We start from the raw sequence: 19,776 nt of genomic DNA, 5'->3' as shown, positions 1-19,776 counted from the left end.
CTCCCTCACACTAATGCAGTCGTATCTCCTGTTGCACGCTCCCTCACACTAAAGCAGCCGTATCTCCTGTTACACGCTCCCTCACACTAATGCAGTCGTATCTCCTGTTGCACACTCCCTCACACTAATGCAGTCGTATCTCCTGTTGCACGCTCCCTCACACTAATGCAGTCGTCTCTCCTGTTACACACTCCCTTACACTAAAGCAGTCGTATCTCCTGTTACACGCTCCCTCACACTAAAGCAGTCGTATCTCCTGTTACACACTCCCTCACACTAAAGCAGTCGTATCTCCTGTTGCACACTCCCTCACACTAAAGCAGCCGTATCTCCTGTTACACACTCCCTCACACTAAAGCAGTCGTCTCTCCTGTTGCACGCTCTCACACACTAAAGCAGTCGTCTCTCCTGTTGCACACTCCCTTACACTAAAGCAGTCGTCTCTCCTGTTACACACTCTCACACTAAAGCAGTCGTATCTCCTGTTACACACTCCCTCACACTAAAGCAGCCGTATCTCCTGTTACACACTCTCACACTAAAGCAGTCGTATCTCCTGTTGCACACTCCCTCACACTAATGCAGCCGTATCTCCTGTTGCACACTCCCTCACACTAAAGCAGCCGTATCTCCTGTTACACACTCCCTCACACTAAAGCAGCCGTCTCTCCTGTTACACGCTCTCACACTAATGCAGTCGTATCTCCTGTTGCACGCTCTCTCACACACTAATGCAGCCGTCTCTCCTGTTGCACACTCTCACACTAATGCAGCCGTCTGTCCTGTTGCACGCTCTCTCACACACTAATGCAGCTGCCTCTCCTGTTGCACGCTCTCTCACACACTAATGCAGCCGTCTGTCCTGTTGCACGCTCTCTCACACACTAATGCAGCCGTCTGTCCTGTTGCACGCTCTCTCACACACTAATGCAGCTGCCTCTCCTGTTGCACGCTCTCTTGTTACACACTAATAAAGCAGTCTCTCCTGTTGCACGCTCTCTCGCACTAATGCAGCCGTCTCTCCAGTTGCACAGTCTCACACACTCAGTCTCATTTCACCTCTCTCATCAGATGCTGCACGGTCTCCCTCAGCTCTCTGTTCTCTCTACGGGCACAATCCAGTTGCCGTTCTGTTTCATGCAGCCTTGCCTCGAGCCCTTGCACGTATTCCTTCTTTTTGCGGCGTGACTGGCACGCAGACTCTCTGTTCTTGATCATCCGCTGCTGTCTCTTTAACAGTTTAGGCTGCAAAGCATCAGACAGTTAAAGGGACATAAAACAGTATGAACCAACATAGGTTTCTAAATATATAATGCAGCCAAAGCTTACCTAAGAAATGGTTTCTGTTTAAACCCCCATTAACCCCTTTAATTCAGGCATAGTTTTGTTTGCAGCAAGCTCCCCCCTGGACATTTCTATATATAAAAGATGCTATCAAGGCCATAGCTTCTGCAAAATGCACTTGTGCACATGCACGGTAGGGGGCAGAGTCACATGGCACCTCACTAAAGCAGTGCACAGTATAATGCTGAAGCTTTCACAAAGCATGTGACAGTATCCCCATGGAAACAAGCAAGCCTCTTGGCAACAACAATAGCAGTGCCTGCTGTCCCTCCTCAACCCCCACCCTTGCTTGTATAAGTAATTATCCTCACATGTACACTGTTGTGATATGATACCACAATGTTTGGAGTAGGACACTGATAAGGGGGGTGGTGCAGGCTACACTTGGCAACACTAAAGTGTAAGTAATTTTGCAGATTTTTGGAAATTTTGTTAAAATGCTTATAAGCTTTTTTTACACTTTTTTTTCCCCACACACTGTTTTACCTCAGTCTTTTATAATATGCACATAACTTAAAATGTTTTATGGAACTTTAAAGGAAAACTGAACACTAAATAAATGCCAAATATATCTAAAAGCAAAAGACTAGCCTGAGAATAATATAAAACCGTATTTTTTAAAAGTTATATTAGTTGTATAAAGGCACATAAATCAACTAAATTATTCTTTTGTGATTCAGACAGAGCAAACAATTAAAAAAAAAAGTTTCGTATTTACTTCTATTACTAAATTTGCTTATCAAAAGTATTCGTTTTTGAGGAGCATACCTAGGTAGGTGGTGCGCAAATCTGATGCACTACATGGCAGTAAACATTGCTGCGATCTAGTGCGCTTGCAAATGTAAACACTGATAAAGTATTCAACAAAGGCTACAAAGGATACAAATCGAACAAAGCAAATTTCATCATAGAAGTAAATTGGATTTATTTTTTTATTGTTTGCTATATCTAAATAATAAAAGAAAAATGTAGGCTTTCATGTCCCTTTAAAAAATAAGAGCAAAGTTTTAGTATCAATAAAGCAATGGGTGCCCCCATGTTGTAACTTAAGTTTCTTTAGAGAATAGAGCCTGTACCATGTGTCAAGTCCTACAAAAAAAAAAATGGGAGAATTCACCAAGACTTCCACCCCCTCACAATTAATATTGTGCTATACACACACACTGTATATAATCTTTACACTCTGGTTAATGAAAGCAAATTCAAACCAATGAAGGGCTGAATGGTTGCCATTGGGCCGGATGATGGACACCCATGCTTACATTTTTACATGGCAGGGGTTAAATTTTTATTTCTAATTTAGGATTTAATTTATACTGAATACTGAGAAGCCAGACAGACACTTTATAGAACACATGAAGGGGCATTTGTATATAGGTGATGTTGAATAATACAAAAAGCTAAGAGCCTTCGTAAAATTGTAGAAGATGTTATTGCCTGGCTCTCAGGATGTGTAAGGCTCTGTAATGTAAACATCTGATATCATGATCTTAATAAGGTTTTTGTGTGCAATCACTCTGCAGTAACAAACAATGATAATGTGATTTAAATTTAAATTATGGTCACAATAATGTCATTTTCTTTTACCATTAACATGTATACCAAGTAAATATGAAGCAGGTAACACTGGCAGAGGAAGCAGGGGGCATGAGGGCACAGCAACACTAAAAGCAAAACAGGTCACCATGCACTTTGGGATGAAACTGGTAAGGTTGAATATGCATGCAAATACATTAACTTGCACAGGTCAGCATTCTGCAGAGAATCTGGCGTGCTGACCATAAGTTCATAGACATACAGACACCAACATAGATAAACAGACTGCACATACTATTGGGGCGCGATCCGATATAGATCGCAGTTTGCGGCGCAAGCGAGGAGACCGGCGTCGCCCGCAGTTTCAGCTCGCAACTCGAGCTATCCCATATACGGCGCCGTCAGATGCTAACGTGCCGTAAGTCTCACAAACCAGCGATGTCCAGAAATCTGCGCAAGTACAAATTTCTGGCGTCGCCAGTGACTTGCGGCACGTTAGAATCTGCCGGCGCCTATAAAACCTGACTTAAGTTTAAAACACCCGCACTGTCTAACACGCCTCCCTAACATAGCCCGCACTGTCTAACACGCCTCCCTAACATAGCCCGCACTGTCTAACACGCCTCCCTAACATAGCCCGCACTGTCTAACACGCCTCCCTAACATAGCCCGCACTGTCTAACACGCCTCCCTAACATAGCCCGCACTGTCTAACACGCCTCCCTAACATAGCCCGCACTGTCTAACCCTCTATCCGCTATCCCCCCTCACTATCCTAACAATAAAAAAGCTATTAACCCCTAAACCGCCGCTCCTTTACCCCGCCGCAACCTAATAAAGTTATTAACCCCTAAACCGCCGCTCCCGTACCCCGCCGCCAGCTATATTATATCTATAACCCCCTAAAGTGAGCCCCTAACACCGTCGCCATCTATATTAAAATTATTAACCCCTAATGTAAGCCCCTTACACCGCCGCCATCTCTATTAAAATGATTAACCCCTAATTTAATCTACCTACCCTGCCGCCAGCTATATTATCTATATTAACCCTAAGTATATTATAGTTAATATAGGTATTACATTATATATATTAACTATATTAACCCTAATTATATTAGGGTTAATATAGTTACTATAGTATTTATATTAACTATATTAACTCTATCTAACCCTAACTAAATTTATATTAAATTAATCTAATTAATTTATAAACTAAAATATTCCTATTTAAATCTAAATACTTACCTATAAAATAAACCCTAAGATAGCTACAATATAATTAATAATTACATTGTAGCTATGTTAGGGTTAATATTTATTTTACAGGTAAATTGTTAATTATTTTAACTAGGTATAATAGATATTAAATAGTTATTAACTATTTAATATCTACCTAGTTAAAATAATTACCCAATTACCTGTAAAATAAATCCTAACCTAAGTTATAAATACACCTACACTATCAATAAATTAAATAAACTACAAACATCTATCTAAAAATACAATTAAATTAACTAAACTAAATTACAAAAAAAAAAAACTAAATTACAAAAAATAAAAAAAAGATTACAAGATTTTTAAGCTAATTACACCTATTCTAAGCCCCCTAATAAAATAATAAACCCCCAAAATAAAAAAAATTCCCTGCCCTATTCTAAATTAAACAAATTTCAAAGCTCTTTACCTTACCAGCCCTTAAAAGGGCCTTTTGTGGGGCATGCCCCAAAGAATTCAGCTCTTTTGCATTCAACAAATACAATCCCCCCCCCCCCATTACAACCCACCACCCACATACCCCTATTCTAAACCCACCCAAACCCCCCTTAAAAAAGCCTAACACTACCCCCCTGAAGATCTCCCTACCTTGTCTTCACCACACCGGGCCGAACTCCTGATCCGATCCGGGCGATGTCGTCCTCCAAGCGGCAAAGAAGAATTCTTCCTCCGGCGATGTCATCCTCCAAGCGGCAAAGAAGAATTCTTCCTCCGGCGACGTCTTCCTCCAAGCGGCAGCAAAGTCTTCATTCTTCCGGCGGCATCTTCAATCTTCTTTCTTCGCTCCGCCGCCGCGGAGCATCCAGCATCCATCCCGGCCGACTGCTGAACTTGGAATGAGGTACCTTTAAATGACGTCATCCAAGATGGCGTCCGCCGAATTCCGATTGGCTGATAGGATTCTATCAGCCAATCGGAATTAAGTTAAAAAAATCTGATTGGCTGATTGAATCAGCCAATCAGATTCAAGTTCAATCCGATTGGCTGATCCAATCAGCCAATCAGATTGAGCTCGCATTCTATTGGCTGTTCTGATCAGCCAATAGAATGCGAGCTCAATCTGATTGGCTGATTGGATCAGCCAATCGGATTGAACTTGAATCTGATTGGCTGATTCAATCAGCCAATCAGATTTTTTTAACTTAATTCCGATTGGCTGATAGAATCCTATCAGCCAATCGGAATTCGGCGGACGCCATCTTGGATGACGTCATTTAAAGGTACCTCATTCCAAGTTCAGCAGTCGGCCGGGATGGATGCTCCGCGGCGGCGGAGCGAAGAAAGAAGATTGAAGATGCCGCCGGAAGAATGAAGACTTTGCTGCCGCTTGGAGGAAGACGTCGCCGGAGGAAGAATTCTTCTTTGCCGCTTGGAGGATGACATCGCCGGAGGAAGAATTCTTCTTTGCCGCTTGGAGGACGACATCGCCCGGATCGGATCAGGAGTTCGGCCCGGTGTGGTGAAGACAAGGTAGGGAGATCTTCAGGGGGGTAGTGTTAGGCTTTTTTAAGGGGGGTTTGGGTGGGTTTAGAATAGGGGTATGTGGGTGGTGGGTTGTAATGGGGGGGGGGGGGGGATTGTATTTGTTGAATGCAAAAGAGCTGAATTCTTTGGGGCATGCCCCACAAAAGGCCCTTTTAAGGGCTGGTAAGGTAAAGAGCTTTGAAATTTGTTTAATTTAGAATAGGGCAGGGAATTTTTTTTATTTTGGGGGTTTATTATTTTATTAGGGGGCTTAGAATAGGTGTAATTAGCTTAAAAATCTTGTAATCTTTTTTTTATTTTTTGTAATTTAGTGTTTGTTTTTTTTTGTAATTTAGTTTAGTTAATTTAATTGTATTTTTAGATAGATGTTTGTAGTTTATTTAATTTATTGATAGTGTAGGTGTATTTATAACTTAGGTTAGGATTTATTTTACAGGTAATTGGGTAATTATTTTAACTAGGTAGATATGAAATAGTTAATAACTATTTAATATCTATTATACCTAGTTAAAATAATTAACAATTTACCTGTAAAATAAATATTAACCCTAACATAGCTACAATGTAATTATTAATTATATTGTAGCTATCTTAGGGTTTATTTTATAGGTAAGTATTTAGATTTAAATAGGAATATTTTAGTTTATAAATTAATTAGATTAATTTAATATAAATATAGTTAGGGGTGTTAGGGTTAGATAGAGTTAATATAGTTAATATAAATACTATAGTAACTATATTAACCCTAATATAATTAGGGTTAATATAGTTAATATATATAATGTAATAACTATATTAACTATAATATACTTAGGGTTAATATAGATAATATAGCTGGCGGCGGGGTAGGTAGATTAAATTAGGGGTTAATCATTTTAATAGAGATGGCGGCGGTGTAAGGGGCTTACATTAGGGGTTAATAATATTAATATAGCTGGCGGCGGTATAGGGGAATTAGATTAGGGGTTAATAATTTTTATATAGGTGGCGGCGGTGTAAGGGGTCAGATTAGGGGATAGATAAGGTAGATGGCGGCGGTTTTAGAGGCTCACAGTAGGGGGTTAGTTTATGTAGATGGCGGCGGGGTCCGGGAGCGGCGGTTTAGGGGGTAATAACTTTATTAGGGATTTCGGGGGGGGGGGGGATCGCGGTTGACAGGGAGATAGACATTGCGCATGCGTTAGGTGTTAGGTTTATTTTAGCAGCCAGTTTAGGGAGTTACGGGGCTCCAATAGTCAGCGTAAGGCTTCTTACGGCTGCTTTTTGTGGCGAGGTGAAAATGGAGTAAGTTTTCTCCATTTTCGCCACGTAAGTCCTTACGCTGCATATTGGATACCAAACTGCGCGGGTTTGGTATACCTGCCTATGGCCCAAAAAACTGCGGGCGACGGCAGAAATATACGCGCGTAACTTCTAGCTTACGCCGTATATGTGATACCAAATCCGCGCAATTATTGGCGTCGCTGGCTTTTGCGGGCGACGATTTTTATCGGATCGACCCCTTGGTGTATAAAATAAAGTAATTGGGCTTATCCTACTACAAGATGTTTCACAAGCACCTTTAAATACAAGTACTATTTTCCTTTGTGTGTACACATGTATTTCCCTTTCTGTTCTCTGTCTAGGGGGGGGGAACGCTGTTCCACCTGCAAAAATAGTTCAGGAACTCCATTCCTATGCAATCCCAATGGACTTGAACCCTGGCCAGTACTTCCACTTTTAACAGGAATTGGAAAGCTCACAAATTTTCATAATTGCATTTCAGATGGAACAAATAAATAATGAAAATATATTGCAAAGGTTTTTGGGGGGCTTTTTTCTTACTACATATAATTAATGGGTTACAAAAGGTAAAAATTGGACTGTGCATGGGTGCATTTCAATTTAAAGGGACACTGAACCCATTTTTTTTCTTTCATGATTCAGATAGAGCAGCAATTTTAAGCAACTTTCTAATTTACTTCTATTATCAATTTTTCTTTGTTCTCTTGCTATCTTTATTTGAAAAAGAAGGCATCTAAGCTAAGGAGCCAGCAAATTATTGGTTCAGTACCACGAACAGCACTTGTTTATTGGTGCTGTCCAATCAGCAAGGACAACCTAGGTTGTTCACCAAAAATGGGCCGGCATCTAAACTTACATTCTTGCTTTTCAAATAAACATACCAAGAGAATGAAGAAAATTTGATAATAGAAATAAATTAGAAAGTTGCTTAAAATGGCTGCTCTATCTGAATCGTAAAAGAAAAAAATTTGGTTCAGTGTCCCTTTAAATAGAAGCATGTTTGCCATATACTTCCATTAGCAAAAATGCTTCTAATAAAAGTTATTATTGTTTTTCTGTGGCATACGTACATATCCTGTGAGAGCCTGTGCACCATTTATCAAACACTGCTCCTTCTCAGAGAGTTGGCAGTGGTGTGTATTGCTTCTAAAGACGTAATTTGTATCCTACAAGGCACTGCTGACTCTTGGAGAAGGTGGGTTGTTTGAATGCTGGTGCACAGGCTCTCACAGCATATGTGCATATGCCATAGAAAAAAAGTAATAACTTTTATTAGAAGCATTTATACTAATGGAAGTATATTGCAAAAATGATTACACTTTAAATTGAAATGCACCTATGCACATTAAATTTTGAACGTTCTCTTCCTTTAAACATATTTATATTGTAATCAGTATTTAATATCCTTTTATTCTTTGTAGAGAATGCATTAAAACACCATTAAATTATACTTTAGTAATATGTAGGAGTGAAATATAGTTAAATCAATCACCCTGTAGCAAAAATATGATACAATTATTAATTTAATCACCTTATGTATTGTGTTATGTCTCCTGCATTTACACCGCCGTCGCCTGATCCGCCCACTGCCCTGAAGCGTTTAACCACACCGTGATTGACAAGTCTCTATTGTTCAGTCACTTTGTGCACATTATGCAGAGCAACGTAAACTTGTTTGTGCTGGTTCACGTCTGTGTTTCAATGTGCTGAGAGCAGTTCTGGGCATGCATAGCACCATTTAAAGGAACAGCACAGCTGACACCAAAGTACAGTAACGGATCGGTGTTTGAAGCTATAAGCCGTTCCCTGTGCTCACCTACAACCTCTATCCTCGTCATCTAGTGGGTTTCTTGCAGTATTCAATAAAATGAATTGAGTGTGTGTGTACATTATATATACAGAGGGGCAAAAAACATAATTTATGTAAGAACTTACCTGATAAATTCATTTCTTTCATATTAGCAAGAGTCCATGAGCTAGTGACGTATGGGATATACATTCCTACCAGGAGGGGCAAAGTTTCCCAAACCTCAAAATGCCTATAAATACACCCCTCACCACACCCACAATTCAGTTTAACGAATAGCCAAGAAGTGGGGTGATAAGAAAGGAGCGAAAGCATCAAAATAAGGAATTGGAATAATTGTGCTTTATACAAAAAAATCATAACCACCACAAAAAAGGGTGGGCCTCATGGACTCTTGCTAATATGAAAGAAATGAATTTATCAGGTAAGTTCTTACATAAATTATGTTTTCTTTCATGTAATTAGCAAGAGTCCATGAGCTAGTGACGTATGGGATAATGACTACCCAAGATGTGGAACTTCCACGCAAGAGTCACTAGAGAGGGAGGGATAAAATAAAGACAGCCAATTCCGCTGAAAAATAATAATCCACAACCCAAAACAAAAGTTTTAATCTCAATAATGAAAAAAACTGAAAATATAAGCAGAAGAATCAAACTGAAACAGCTGCCTGAAGTACTTTTCTACCAAAAACTGCTTCAGAAGAAGAAAACACATCAAAATGGTAGAATTTAGTAAAAGTATGCAAAGAAGACCAAGTTGCTGCTTTGCAAATCTGATCAACAGAAGCTTCATTCCTAAACGCCCAGGAAGTAGAAACTGACCTAGTAGAATGAGCCGTAATTCTTTGAGGCGGGGATTTACCCGACTCTACATAAGCATGATGAATCAAAGACTTTAACCAAGACGCCAAAGAAATGGCGGAGGCCTTCTGACCTTTTCTGGACCCAGAAAAGATAACAAATAGACTAGAAGTCTTTCTAAAATCTTTAGTAGCTTCAACATAATATTTCAAAGCTCTTACTACATCCAAAGAATGTAAAGATCTCTCCTTTGAATTCTTAGGATTAGGACACAATGAAGGAACAACAATTTCTCTACTAATGTTGTTAGAATTCACAACCTTAGGTAAAAATTTAAATGAAGTCCGCAACACTGCCTTATCCTGATGAAAAATCAGAATAGGAGATTCACAAGAAAGAGCAGATAACTCAGAAACTCTTCTAGCAGAAGAGATGGCCAAAAGGAACAGAACTTTCCAAGAAAGTAATTTAATGTCCAGAGAATGCATAGGTTCAAACGGAGGAGCTTATAAAACCCTCAGAACCAAATTAAGACTCCAAGGAGGAGAGATTGACTTAATGACAGGTTTGATACGAACCAAAGCCTGTACAAAACAATGAATATCAGGAAGATTAGCAATCTTTCTGTGAAAAAGAACAGAAAGAGCAGAGATTTGTCCTTTCAAGGAACTTGCAGACAAACCTTTATCCAAACCATCCTGAAGAAACTCTAAAATTCTAGGAATTCTAAAAGAATGCCAGGAGAATTTATGAGAAGAACACCAAGAAATGTAAGTCTTCCAGACTCGATAATAAATCCTCCTAGACACAGATTTACGAGCCTGTAACATAGTATTAATTACTGAGTCAGAGAAACCTCTATGACTAAGAATCAAGCGTTCAATTTCCATACCTTAAAATTTAATGATTTGAGATCCTGATGGAAAAAAGGGCCTTGAGATAGAAGGTCTGGTCTTAACGGAAGAGTCCAAGGTTGGCAACTGGCCATCCAAATGAGATCCGCATACCAAAACCTGTGAGGCCATGCTGGAGCCACCAGTAGTACAAACGAACGTTCCATTAGAATTTTCGAAATCACTTTTGGAAGAAGAACTAGAGGCGGAAACATATAGGCAGGATGATAATTCCAAGGAAGCGACAACGCGTCCACTGCCTCCGCCTGAGGATCCCTGGATCTGGACAGATACCTGGGAAGTTTCTTGTTTAGATGAGAGGCCATCAGATCTATTTCTGGAAGTCCCCAAATTTGAACAATCTGAAGAAATATCTCTGGGTGAAGGGACCATTCACCCGTATTTAACGTCTGGCGACTGAAATAATCCGCTTCGAAAAGGTGTCTACACCTGGGATGTGAACCGCAGAGATTAGACAGGAGCTGGATTCCGCCCATACAAGTATCCGAGATACTTATTTCATAGCCTGAGGACTGTGAGTCCCACCCTGATGATTGACATATGCCACGGTTGTGACATTGTCTGTCTGAAAACAAATAAACGATTCTCTCTTCAGAATAGGCCAGAACTGAAGAGCTCTGAAAATCGCACGGAGTTCCAAAATGTTGATTGGTAATCTCGCCTCCTGAGATTCCCAAACCCCCTGCGCTGTCAGAGATCCCCATACAGCTCCCCAACCTGACAGACTCGCATCTGTTGAGATCACAGTCCAGGTTGGACGAACAAAAGAAGCCCCTTGAACTAAACAATGGTGATCTATCCACCAGGTCAGAGAGTGTCGTACATTGGGATTTAAGGATATTAATTGTGATATCTTTGTATAATCCCTGCACCATTGGTTCAGCATACAAAGCTGAAGAGGTCGCATGTGAAAACGAGCAAAGGGGATTGCGTCCGATGCAGCAGTCATGAGACCTAGAATTTCCATGCATAAAGCTACCGAAGGGAATGATTGAGACTGAAGGTTTTGACAGGCTGAAACCAATTTCAGACGTCTCTTTTCTGTTAGAGACAAGGTCATGGACACTGAATCTATTTGAAAACCCAAAAAGGTTACCTGAGTCTGAGGAATCAACGAACTCTTTGATAAATTGATCCTCCAACCATGTCTTTGAAGAAACGACACAAGTTGATTCGTATGAGATTCTGCAGAATGTGAAGACTGAGCAAGTACCAAGATATCATCCAAATAAGGAAATACCGCAATACCCTTTTCTCGGATTACAGAGAGAAGGGCACCGAGAACCTTTGAAAAGATCCTTGGAGCTGTTGCTAGGCCAAATGGAAGGGCCACAAACTGGTAATGCTTGTCTAGAAAAGAGAATCTCAGAAACTGAAAGTGATCTGGATGAATCGGAATATGAAGATATGCATCCTGTAAATCTATTGTGGACATATAATGCCCTTGCTGAACAAAAGGCAGAATAGTCCTTATAGTTACCATTTTGAATGTTGGTATCCTTACATAACGATTCAATATCTTTAGATCCAGAACTGGTCTGAAGGAATTCTCCTTCTTTGGTACAATGAATAGATTTGAGTAAAACCCCATACCCTGTTCCAGAAATGGAACTGGCACAATTACTCCAGCCAACTCTAGATCTGAAACACATTTCAGAAATGCCTGAGCCTTCACTGGGTTTATTGGAATGCGAGAGAGAAAAAATCTCTTCGCAGGCGGCCTTACCTTGAAACCTATTCTGTACCTTTGTGAAACAATGTTCTGAATCCAAAGACTGTGAATCGAATTGATCCAAATGTCTTTGAAAAATCGTAACCTGCCCCCTACCAGCTGTGCTGGAATGAGGGCCGCACCTTCATGTGGACTTGGGAGCTGGTTTTGACTTTCTAAAAGGCTTGGATTTATTCCAGATTGGAGAAGGTTTCCAAACAGAAACCGTTCCTTTAGGGGAAGGGTCAGGCTTCTGTTCCTTATTCTGACGAAAGGAACGTAAACGATTAGCAGCCCTATATTTACCTTTAGATTTTTTGTCCTGAGGCAAAAAAGTTCCTTTCCCCCCAGTAACAGTTGAAATAATAGAATCCAACTGGGAACCAAATAATTTATTACCTTGGAAAGAAAGAGAAAGCAAAGTTGACTTAGAAGACATATCTGCATTCCAAGTTTTAAGCCATAAAGCTCTTCTAGCTAAAATAGCTAAAGACATATACCTGACATCAACTCTAATGATATCAAAGATGGCATCACAAATAAAGTTATTAGCATGTTGAAGAAGTTTAACAATGCTATGAGTATTATGGTCTGATACTTGTTGTGCTAAAGCCTCCAACCAAAAAGTGGAAGCGGCAGCAACATCAGCCAAAGAAATAGCAGGCCTAAGAAGATAACCTGAACATAAATAAGCTTTCCTTAGAAAGGATTCAATCTTCCTATCTAAAGGATCCTTAAAGGAAGTACTATCTGCTGTAGGAATAGTAGTACGTTTAGCAAGAGTAGAGATAGCCCCATCAACTTTAGGGATTTTGTCCCAAAACTCTAATCTGTCAGATGGCACAGGATACAATTTCTTAAACCTTTGAGAAGGAGTAAAAGAAGTACCCAGATTATTCCATTCCCTAGAAATTACTTCAGAAATAGCATCAGGGACAGGAAAAACTTCTGGAATAACTATAGGAGGTTTAAAAACCGAATTTAAATGCTTAGTAGATTTAGTATCAAGAGGACTAGATTCCTCCATCTCTAATGCGATTAAAACTTCTTTAAGTAAAGAGCGAATAAATTCCATTTTAAATAAATATGAAGATTTATCAGTGTCAATATCCGAGACAGAATCCTCTGAACCAGAAAAATCCTTATCAGAAACAGACAAATCAGAATGATGACGATCATTTAAAAATTCATCTGAAAAATGAGAAGTTTTAAAAGACCTTTTACGTTTACTGGAAGGAGGAATACAGACATAGCCTTCCTAATAGATTTAGAAACAAATTCTTTAATATTAACAGGAACATCCTGAGTATTAGATGTTGAGGGAACAGCAACAGGTAATGGTATATTACTAATGGAAATACTAACTGCATTAGCAAGTTTATCATGACATTCATCACAAACTACAGCCGGAGGAACAGTTACCACAAGTTTACAACAAATGCACTTAACTTTGGTAGAACCAGCATCAGGCAGCGTCTTTCCAGAAGTAGATTCTGATCCAGGGTCAATTTGAGACATCTTGCAATATGTAAAAGAAAAAACAACATATAAAGCAAAATTTATCTAATTCCTTAAATGACAGTTTCAGGAATGGGAAAAAAAAAATGCCAATGAACAAGCCTCTAGCAACCAGAAGCAATGAAAAATGAGACTGAAATAATGTGAAAAAAAGGTGGAGACAAGAATGACGCCCACATTTTATTTATTTTTTTACGCCAAAAAAGACGCCCACATTATTGGCGCCTTAAATTTTTTGGCGCCAAGAATGACGCCACATCCGGTGACGCCGACATTTTTGGCGCAAAACGTCAAAAAAATTACGCAAACACGAACAACTTCCGGCACCAAGTATGATGCCGGAAATGACAAAAAAAAATTTGCGCCAAAAAAGTCAGCGCCAAGAATGACGCAATAAATTGAAGCATTTTCAGCCCCCGCGAGCCTAACAGCCCACAGGGAAAAAAGTCAATTGAAACAATTTTAAGGTAAGAAAAAAATTGATTATTCATATGCATTATCCCAAATAATGAAACTGACTGTCTGAAATAAGGAATATTGATCATCCTGAATCATGGCAAATATAAGTTTAAAGACATATATTTAGAACTTTATATATAAAGTGCCCAACCATAGCTTAGAGTGTCACAAAAAATAAGACTTACTTACCCCAGGACACTCATCTACATATAGTAGATAGCCAAACCAGTACTGAAACGAGAATCAGTAGAGGTAATGGTATATAAGAGTATATCGTCGATCTGAAAAGGGAGGTAAGAGATAAATCTCTACGACCGATAACAGAGAACCTATGAAATAGATCCCGTAGAAGGAGACCATTGAATTCAAATAGGCAATATTCTCTTCACATCCCTCTGTCATTCACTGCACTCTGAGAGGAAAACCGGGCTCCAGCCTGCTGCAAAGCGCATATCAACGTAGAATCTAGCACAAACTTACTTCACCACCTCCACGGGAGGCAAAGTTTGTAAAACTGAATTGTGGGTGTGGTGAGGGGTGTATTTATAGGCATTTTGAGGTTTGGGAAACTTTGCCCCTCCTGGTAGGAATGTATATCCCATACGTCACTAGCTCATGGACTCTTGCTAATTACATGAAAGAAAAGTATTTAGTCAGCCACCAATTGTGCAAGTTCTCCCACTTAAGAAGATGAGAGAGGCCTATAATTTTCATCATAGGTATACCTCAACTATGAGAGACAAAATGTGGAAACAAATACAGACAATCACATTGTCTGATTTGGAAAGAATTTATTTGCAAATTATGGTGGAAAATAAGTATTTGGTCAATATCAAAAGTTCATCTCAATACTTTGTTATGTATCCTTTGTTGGCAATGACAGAGGTCAAACGTTTTCTGTAAGTCTTCACAAGGTTGTCACACGCTGTTGCTGGTATGTGGGCCCATTCCTGCATGCAGATCTCCTCTAGAGCAGTGATGTTTTGGGGCTGTCGCTGGGCAACACAGACTTTCAACTCCCTCCAAAGGTTTTCTATGGGGTTGAGATCTGGAGACTGGCTAGGCCACTCCAGGACCTTGAAATGCTTCTTACGAAGTCACTCCTTTGTTGCCCAGGCGGTGTGTTTGGGATCATTGTCATGCTGAAAGACCCAGCCACGTTTCATCTTCAATGCCCTTGCTGATGGAAGGAGGCTTGCACTCAAAATCTCACGATACATGGCCCCATTCATTCTTTCATGTACACGGATCAGTCGTCCTGTTCCCTTTGCAGAGAAACAGCCCCAAAGCATGATGTTGCCACCCCCATGCTTCACAGTAGGTATGGTGTTCTTTAGTTGAAACTCAGCATTCTCTCTCCTCCAAACACGACGAGTTGTGTTTCTACCAAACAGTTCTACTTTGGTTTCATCTGACCATATGACATTCTCCCAATCCTCTTCTGGATCATCCAAATACTTCAGACGGGCCCGGAGATGTACTGGTTTAAGCAGGGGGACACGTCTGGCACTGCAGGATCTGAGTCCCTGGTGGCGTAGTGTGTTACTGATGGTAGCCTTTGTTACGTTGGTCTCAGCTCTCTGCAGGTCATTCACTAGGTCCCCCTGTGTGGTTCTGGGATGTTTGCTCACCGTTCTTGTGATCATTTTGACCCCACGGGGTGAGATCTTGCGTGGAGCCCTAGAACAAGGGAGATTATCAGTGGTCTTGTATGTCTTCCATTTTCTAATTATTGCTCCCACAGTTGATTTCTTCACACCAAGCTCCTTGCCTATTGCAGATTCAGTCTTCCCAGCCTGGTGCAGGTCTACAATTTTGTTTCTGGTGTCGTTCGACAGCTTTTTGGTCTTCACCATAGTGGAGTTTGGAGTGTGACTGTTTGAGGTTGTGGAAAGGTGTCTTTTATACTGATAACAAGTTCAAACAGGTGCCATTAATACAGGTAATGAGTGGAGGACAGAGGAGCCTCTTAAAGAAGAAGATAGTCTGTGAGAGCCAGAAATCTTGCTTGTTTGTAGGTGACCAAATACTTATTTTCCACCATAATATGCAAATAAATTATTTCCAAATCAGACAATGTGATTGTCTGGATTTGTTTCCACATTTTGTCTCTCATAGTTGAGGTATACCTATGATGAAAATTACAGGCCTCTCTCATATTCTTAAGTGGGAGAACTTGCACAATTGGTGGCTGACTAAATACTTTTTTGCCCCACTGTATACAGGGAGTGCAGAATTATTAGGCAAATGAGTATTTTGACCACATCATCCTCTTTATGCATGTTGTCTTACTCCAAGCTGTATAGGCTCGAAAGCCTACTACCAATTAAGCATATTAGGTGATGTGCATCTCTGTAATGAGAAGGGGTGTGGTCTAATGACATCAACACCCTATATCAGGTGTGCATAATTATTAGGCAACTTCCTTTCCTTTGGCAAAATGGGTCAAAAGAAGGAATTGACAGGCTCAGAAAAGTCAAAAATAGTGAAATATCTTGCAGAGGGATGCAGCACTCTTAAAATTGCAAAGCTTCTGAAGCGTGATCATCGAACAATCAAGCGTTTCATTCAAAATAGTCAACAGGGTCGCAAGAAGCGTGTGGAAAAACCAAGGCGCAAAATAACTGCCCATGAACTGAGAAAAGTCAAGCGTGCAGCTGCCAAGATGCCACTTGCCACCAGTTTGGCCATATTTCAGAGCTGCAACATCACTGGAGTGCCCAAAAGCACAAGGTGTGCAATACTCAGAGACATGGCCAAGGTAAGAAAGGCTGAAAGACGACCACCACTGAACAAGACACACAAGCTGAAACGTCAAGACTGGGCCAAGAAATATCTCAAGACTGATTTTTCTAAGGTTTTATGGACTGATGAAATGAGAGTGAGTCTTGATGGGCCAGATGGATGGGCCCGTGGCTGGATTGGTAAAGGGCAGAGAGCTCCAGTCCGACTCAGATGCCAGCAAGGTGGAGGTGGAGTACTGGTTTGGGCTGGTATCATCAAAGATGAGCTTGTGGGGCCTTTTCGGGTTGAGGATGGAGTCAAGCTCAACTCCCAGTCCTACTGCCAGTTTCTGGAAGACACCTTCTTCAAGCAGTGGTACAGGAAGAAGTCTGCATCCTTCAAGAAAAACATGATTTTCATGCAGGACAATGCTCCATCACACGCATCCAAGTACTCCACAGCGTGGCTGGCAAGAAAGGGTATAAAAGAAGAAAATCTAATGACATGGCCTCCTTGTTCACCTGATCTGAACCCCATTGAGAACCTGTGGTCCATCATCAAATGTGAGATTTACAAGGAGGGAAAACAGTACACCTCTCTGAACAGTGTCTGGGAGGCTGTGGTTGCTGCTGCACGCAATGTTGATGGTGAACAGATCAAAACACTGACAGAATCCATGGATGGCAGGCTTTTGAGTGTCCTTGCAAAGAAAGGTGGCTATATTGGTCACTGATTTGTTTTTGTTTTGTTTTTGAATGTCAGAAATGTATATTTGTGAATGTTGAGATGTTATATTGGTTTCACTGGTAAAAATAAATAATTGAAATGGGTATATATTTGTTTTTTGTTAAGTTGCCTAATAATTATGCACAGTAATAGTCACCTGCACACACAGATATCCCCCTAAAATAGCTAAAACTAAAAACAAACTAGAAACTACTTCCAAAAATATTCAGCTTTGATATTAATGAGTTTTTTGGGTTCATTGAGAACATGGTTGTTGTTCAATAATAAAATTAATCCTCAAAAATACAACTTGCCTAATAATTCTGCACTCCCTGTATATATATATATATATATATATATATATATATATATATATATATATATATATATATATATATATATATATATATATATATATATATATATATATGTGTGTGTGAAGGCTGAAGAGAGCACTCGCCGTGAAAAAAAGGTTTATTTCAACGTTGTGAACGTTTTCAGGAATAACCCCGTCATCAGACAAGTGAAAAACAACAAACCAATGGATTGTCTGATGACGGGGTTATTCCCAAAAACGTTCACAAAGTTGAAATAAACCTTTTTTCCACGGCGAGTGCTCTCTTCAGCCTTCTTCTATATTACTTCTTGGGAAGCACCCGACATATGATACAAACAGTGAGTGCTGGCTTACTGCATCATTATATATATATATATATATATAGTAGTAAACAATTTCCAGTTCAGCCCACCAGTAGCCAACTCGCCTGGGTGCAACGATATACCATGAAATAGAAAACAAAAGGGTGCACTCTCAGGACTTTTCACAAAAAACCAATTTAATGGAACGTTTTCGGGGTTCACAACCCCTTCATCAGCATGCAAAACAAACAAAATTCAACTCATTTATAGTGTTACATATCAATTACCACATATCAATCTAAGTGTCTCTCCAAAGGGAAAGTGCGCCAATTTTTTGAGTTTGGAACGCATATTGCGTTCCACTGTGTTATCCGAAACCGGAAGTTGTATTACCTCACTTCCGGTTTACGGATTCAATGAACAAAACGTGGAATAAAAAATAAAGTAGTGTATTCTACACTTTCAAACGTATTAATGTGACATACTAGTTTGGGGAACTTGTTATAACAGCAGTGTGCCACATTCTAATAAGTGCCAGGAAAATTGTGATGGATATACATTATCGAATGTTGCTACATCCGGTCGGCATAGAAACGGTAACCATGGCAATCATACACAATTCTGATTGCCAAAAGATGCCATAATTTATAATGGTATGCCAGCTGAATGGAACAACAATTGTCATAGTGCCATAAGTAACGTGTACTAAATAATATACAATCATATTGTATATATAAAAATGGATACTAAAAAATTGTATAGTTAAAAAATGAAAAATAAAAGTTAAAACATAAAAGTTGGACCATATGACAGTACCAATGTTTGGAATGGCAAGTTACAAACGTAATGTTGCAAATGTGAGTGATGTGGCTCATAATGTGTCGCCAGCATATTGCAGTAAAATGGCGTTAAACATATATAATGCTGCACTAAATTCACAAGCAAATGAAGATCAGATTAGAGCAGTAGATATGTGTAACAGAATTGTAGGGCTGTGTTATTTGGGCTGCTTTTTCGTTAGGGCACAATTTTCAATTAGATTAAATTTTGACCATTAGGGGGTAATGGTTTACGTCGGCCAAAATATGCCAATAATCAAGTGAAGGGGGTAACCTTATTTCAGGATTCTAATCTCCAGTATAATTACAAGGTAAGGATATATAAGAACAGGTAATATAGATAAGAATAATGGACATATAAAGCTCGTATAGATACTATCCACCTCTGCGATTCTTCAAGTGGATGTGACATTTTTATAGTGTCCGTTTTTAAGACTGGTGGTGCATGTTAGAATAAATGGGTAATGGCTCACGGCGGACCAGGCTTCCACAGAGAAGGTGGAGACAGATGGTCCACCTAAACTGTGCCGTTAGGCGCACAACACTCACCCCTACACCTAGGGGAAACTGAAATGTGTGCCAAAACGGAGCCACCATGTCCACCTGGCATACCCCCAGTATGTAGCACCCCAGTTATGGATCACATAATGCTCTTAAAGTCCGGCATGGTGTTCAGGCCACCTGGTTGTATTGTGCCTAATCTGAACATC

General features: G+C 39.9%; 1 protein-coding gene across 1 annotated transcript in view; it reads right to left on the bottom strand.

Moving 5' to 3' along the window:
• Positions 1 to 1,059: 1,059 nt before the first annotated feature.
• Positions 1,060 to 19,776, bottom strand: part of ATF6B (activating transcription factor 6 beta) — a gene marked incomplete at its 3' end in the record, with an annotated part of 59,732 nt that continues 41,015 nt past the window's right edge. Inside the window, 1 exon segment of the mRNA XM_053721990.1 lies at positions 1,060 to 1,245. Within this exon segment, the coding sequence (XP_053577965.1) occupies positions 1,060 to 1,245 (186 nt within the window).

The sequence above is a fragment of the Bombina bombina genome, chromosome 7 (genome assembly GCF_027579735.1).
Source record: "Bombina bombina isolate aBomBom1 chromosome 7, aBomBom1.pri, whole genome shotgun sequence".
Taxonomy (NCBI): domain Eukaryota; kingdom Metazoa; phylum Chordata; class Amphibia; order Anura; family Bombinatoridae; genus Bombina; species Bombina bombina.
The sequence above is the reverse complement of the archived record's forward strand: the minus strand, read 5'-3'. Positions and strand labels throughout refer to the sequence as shown.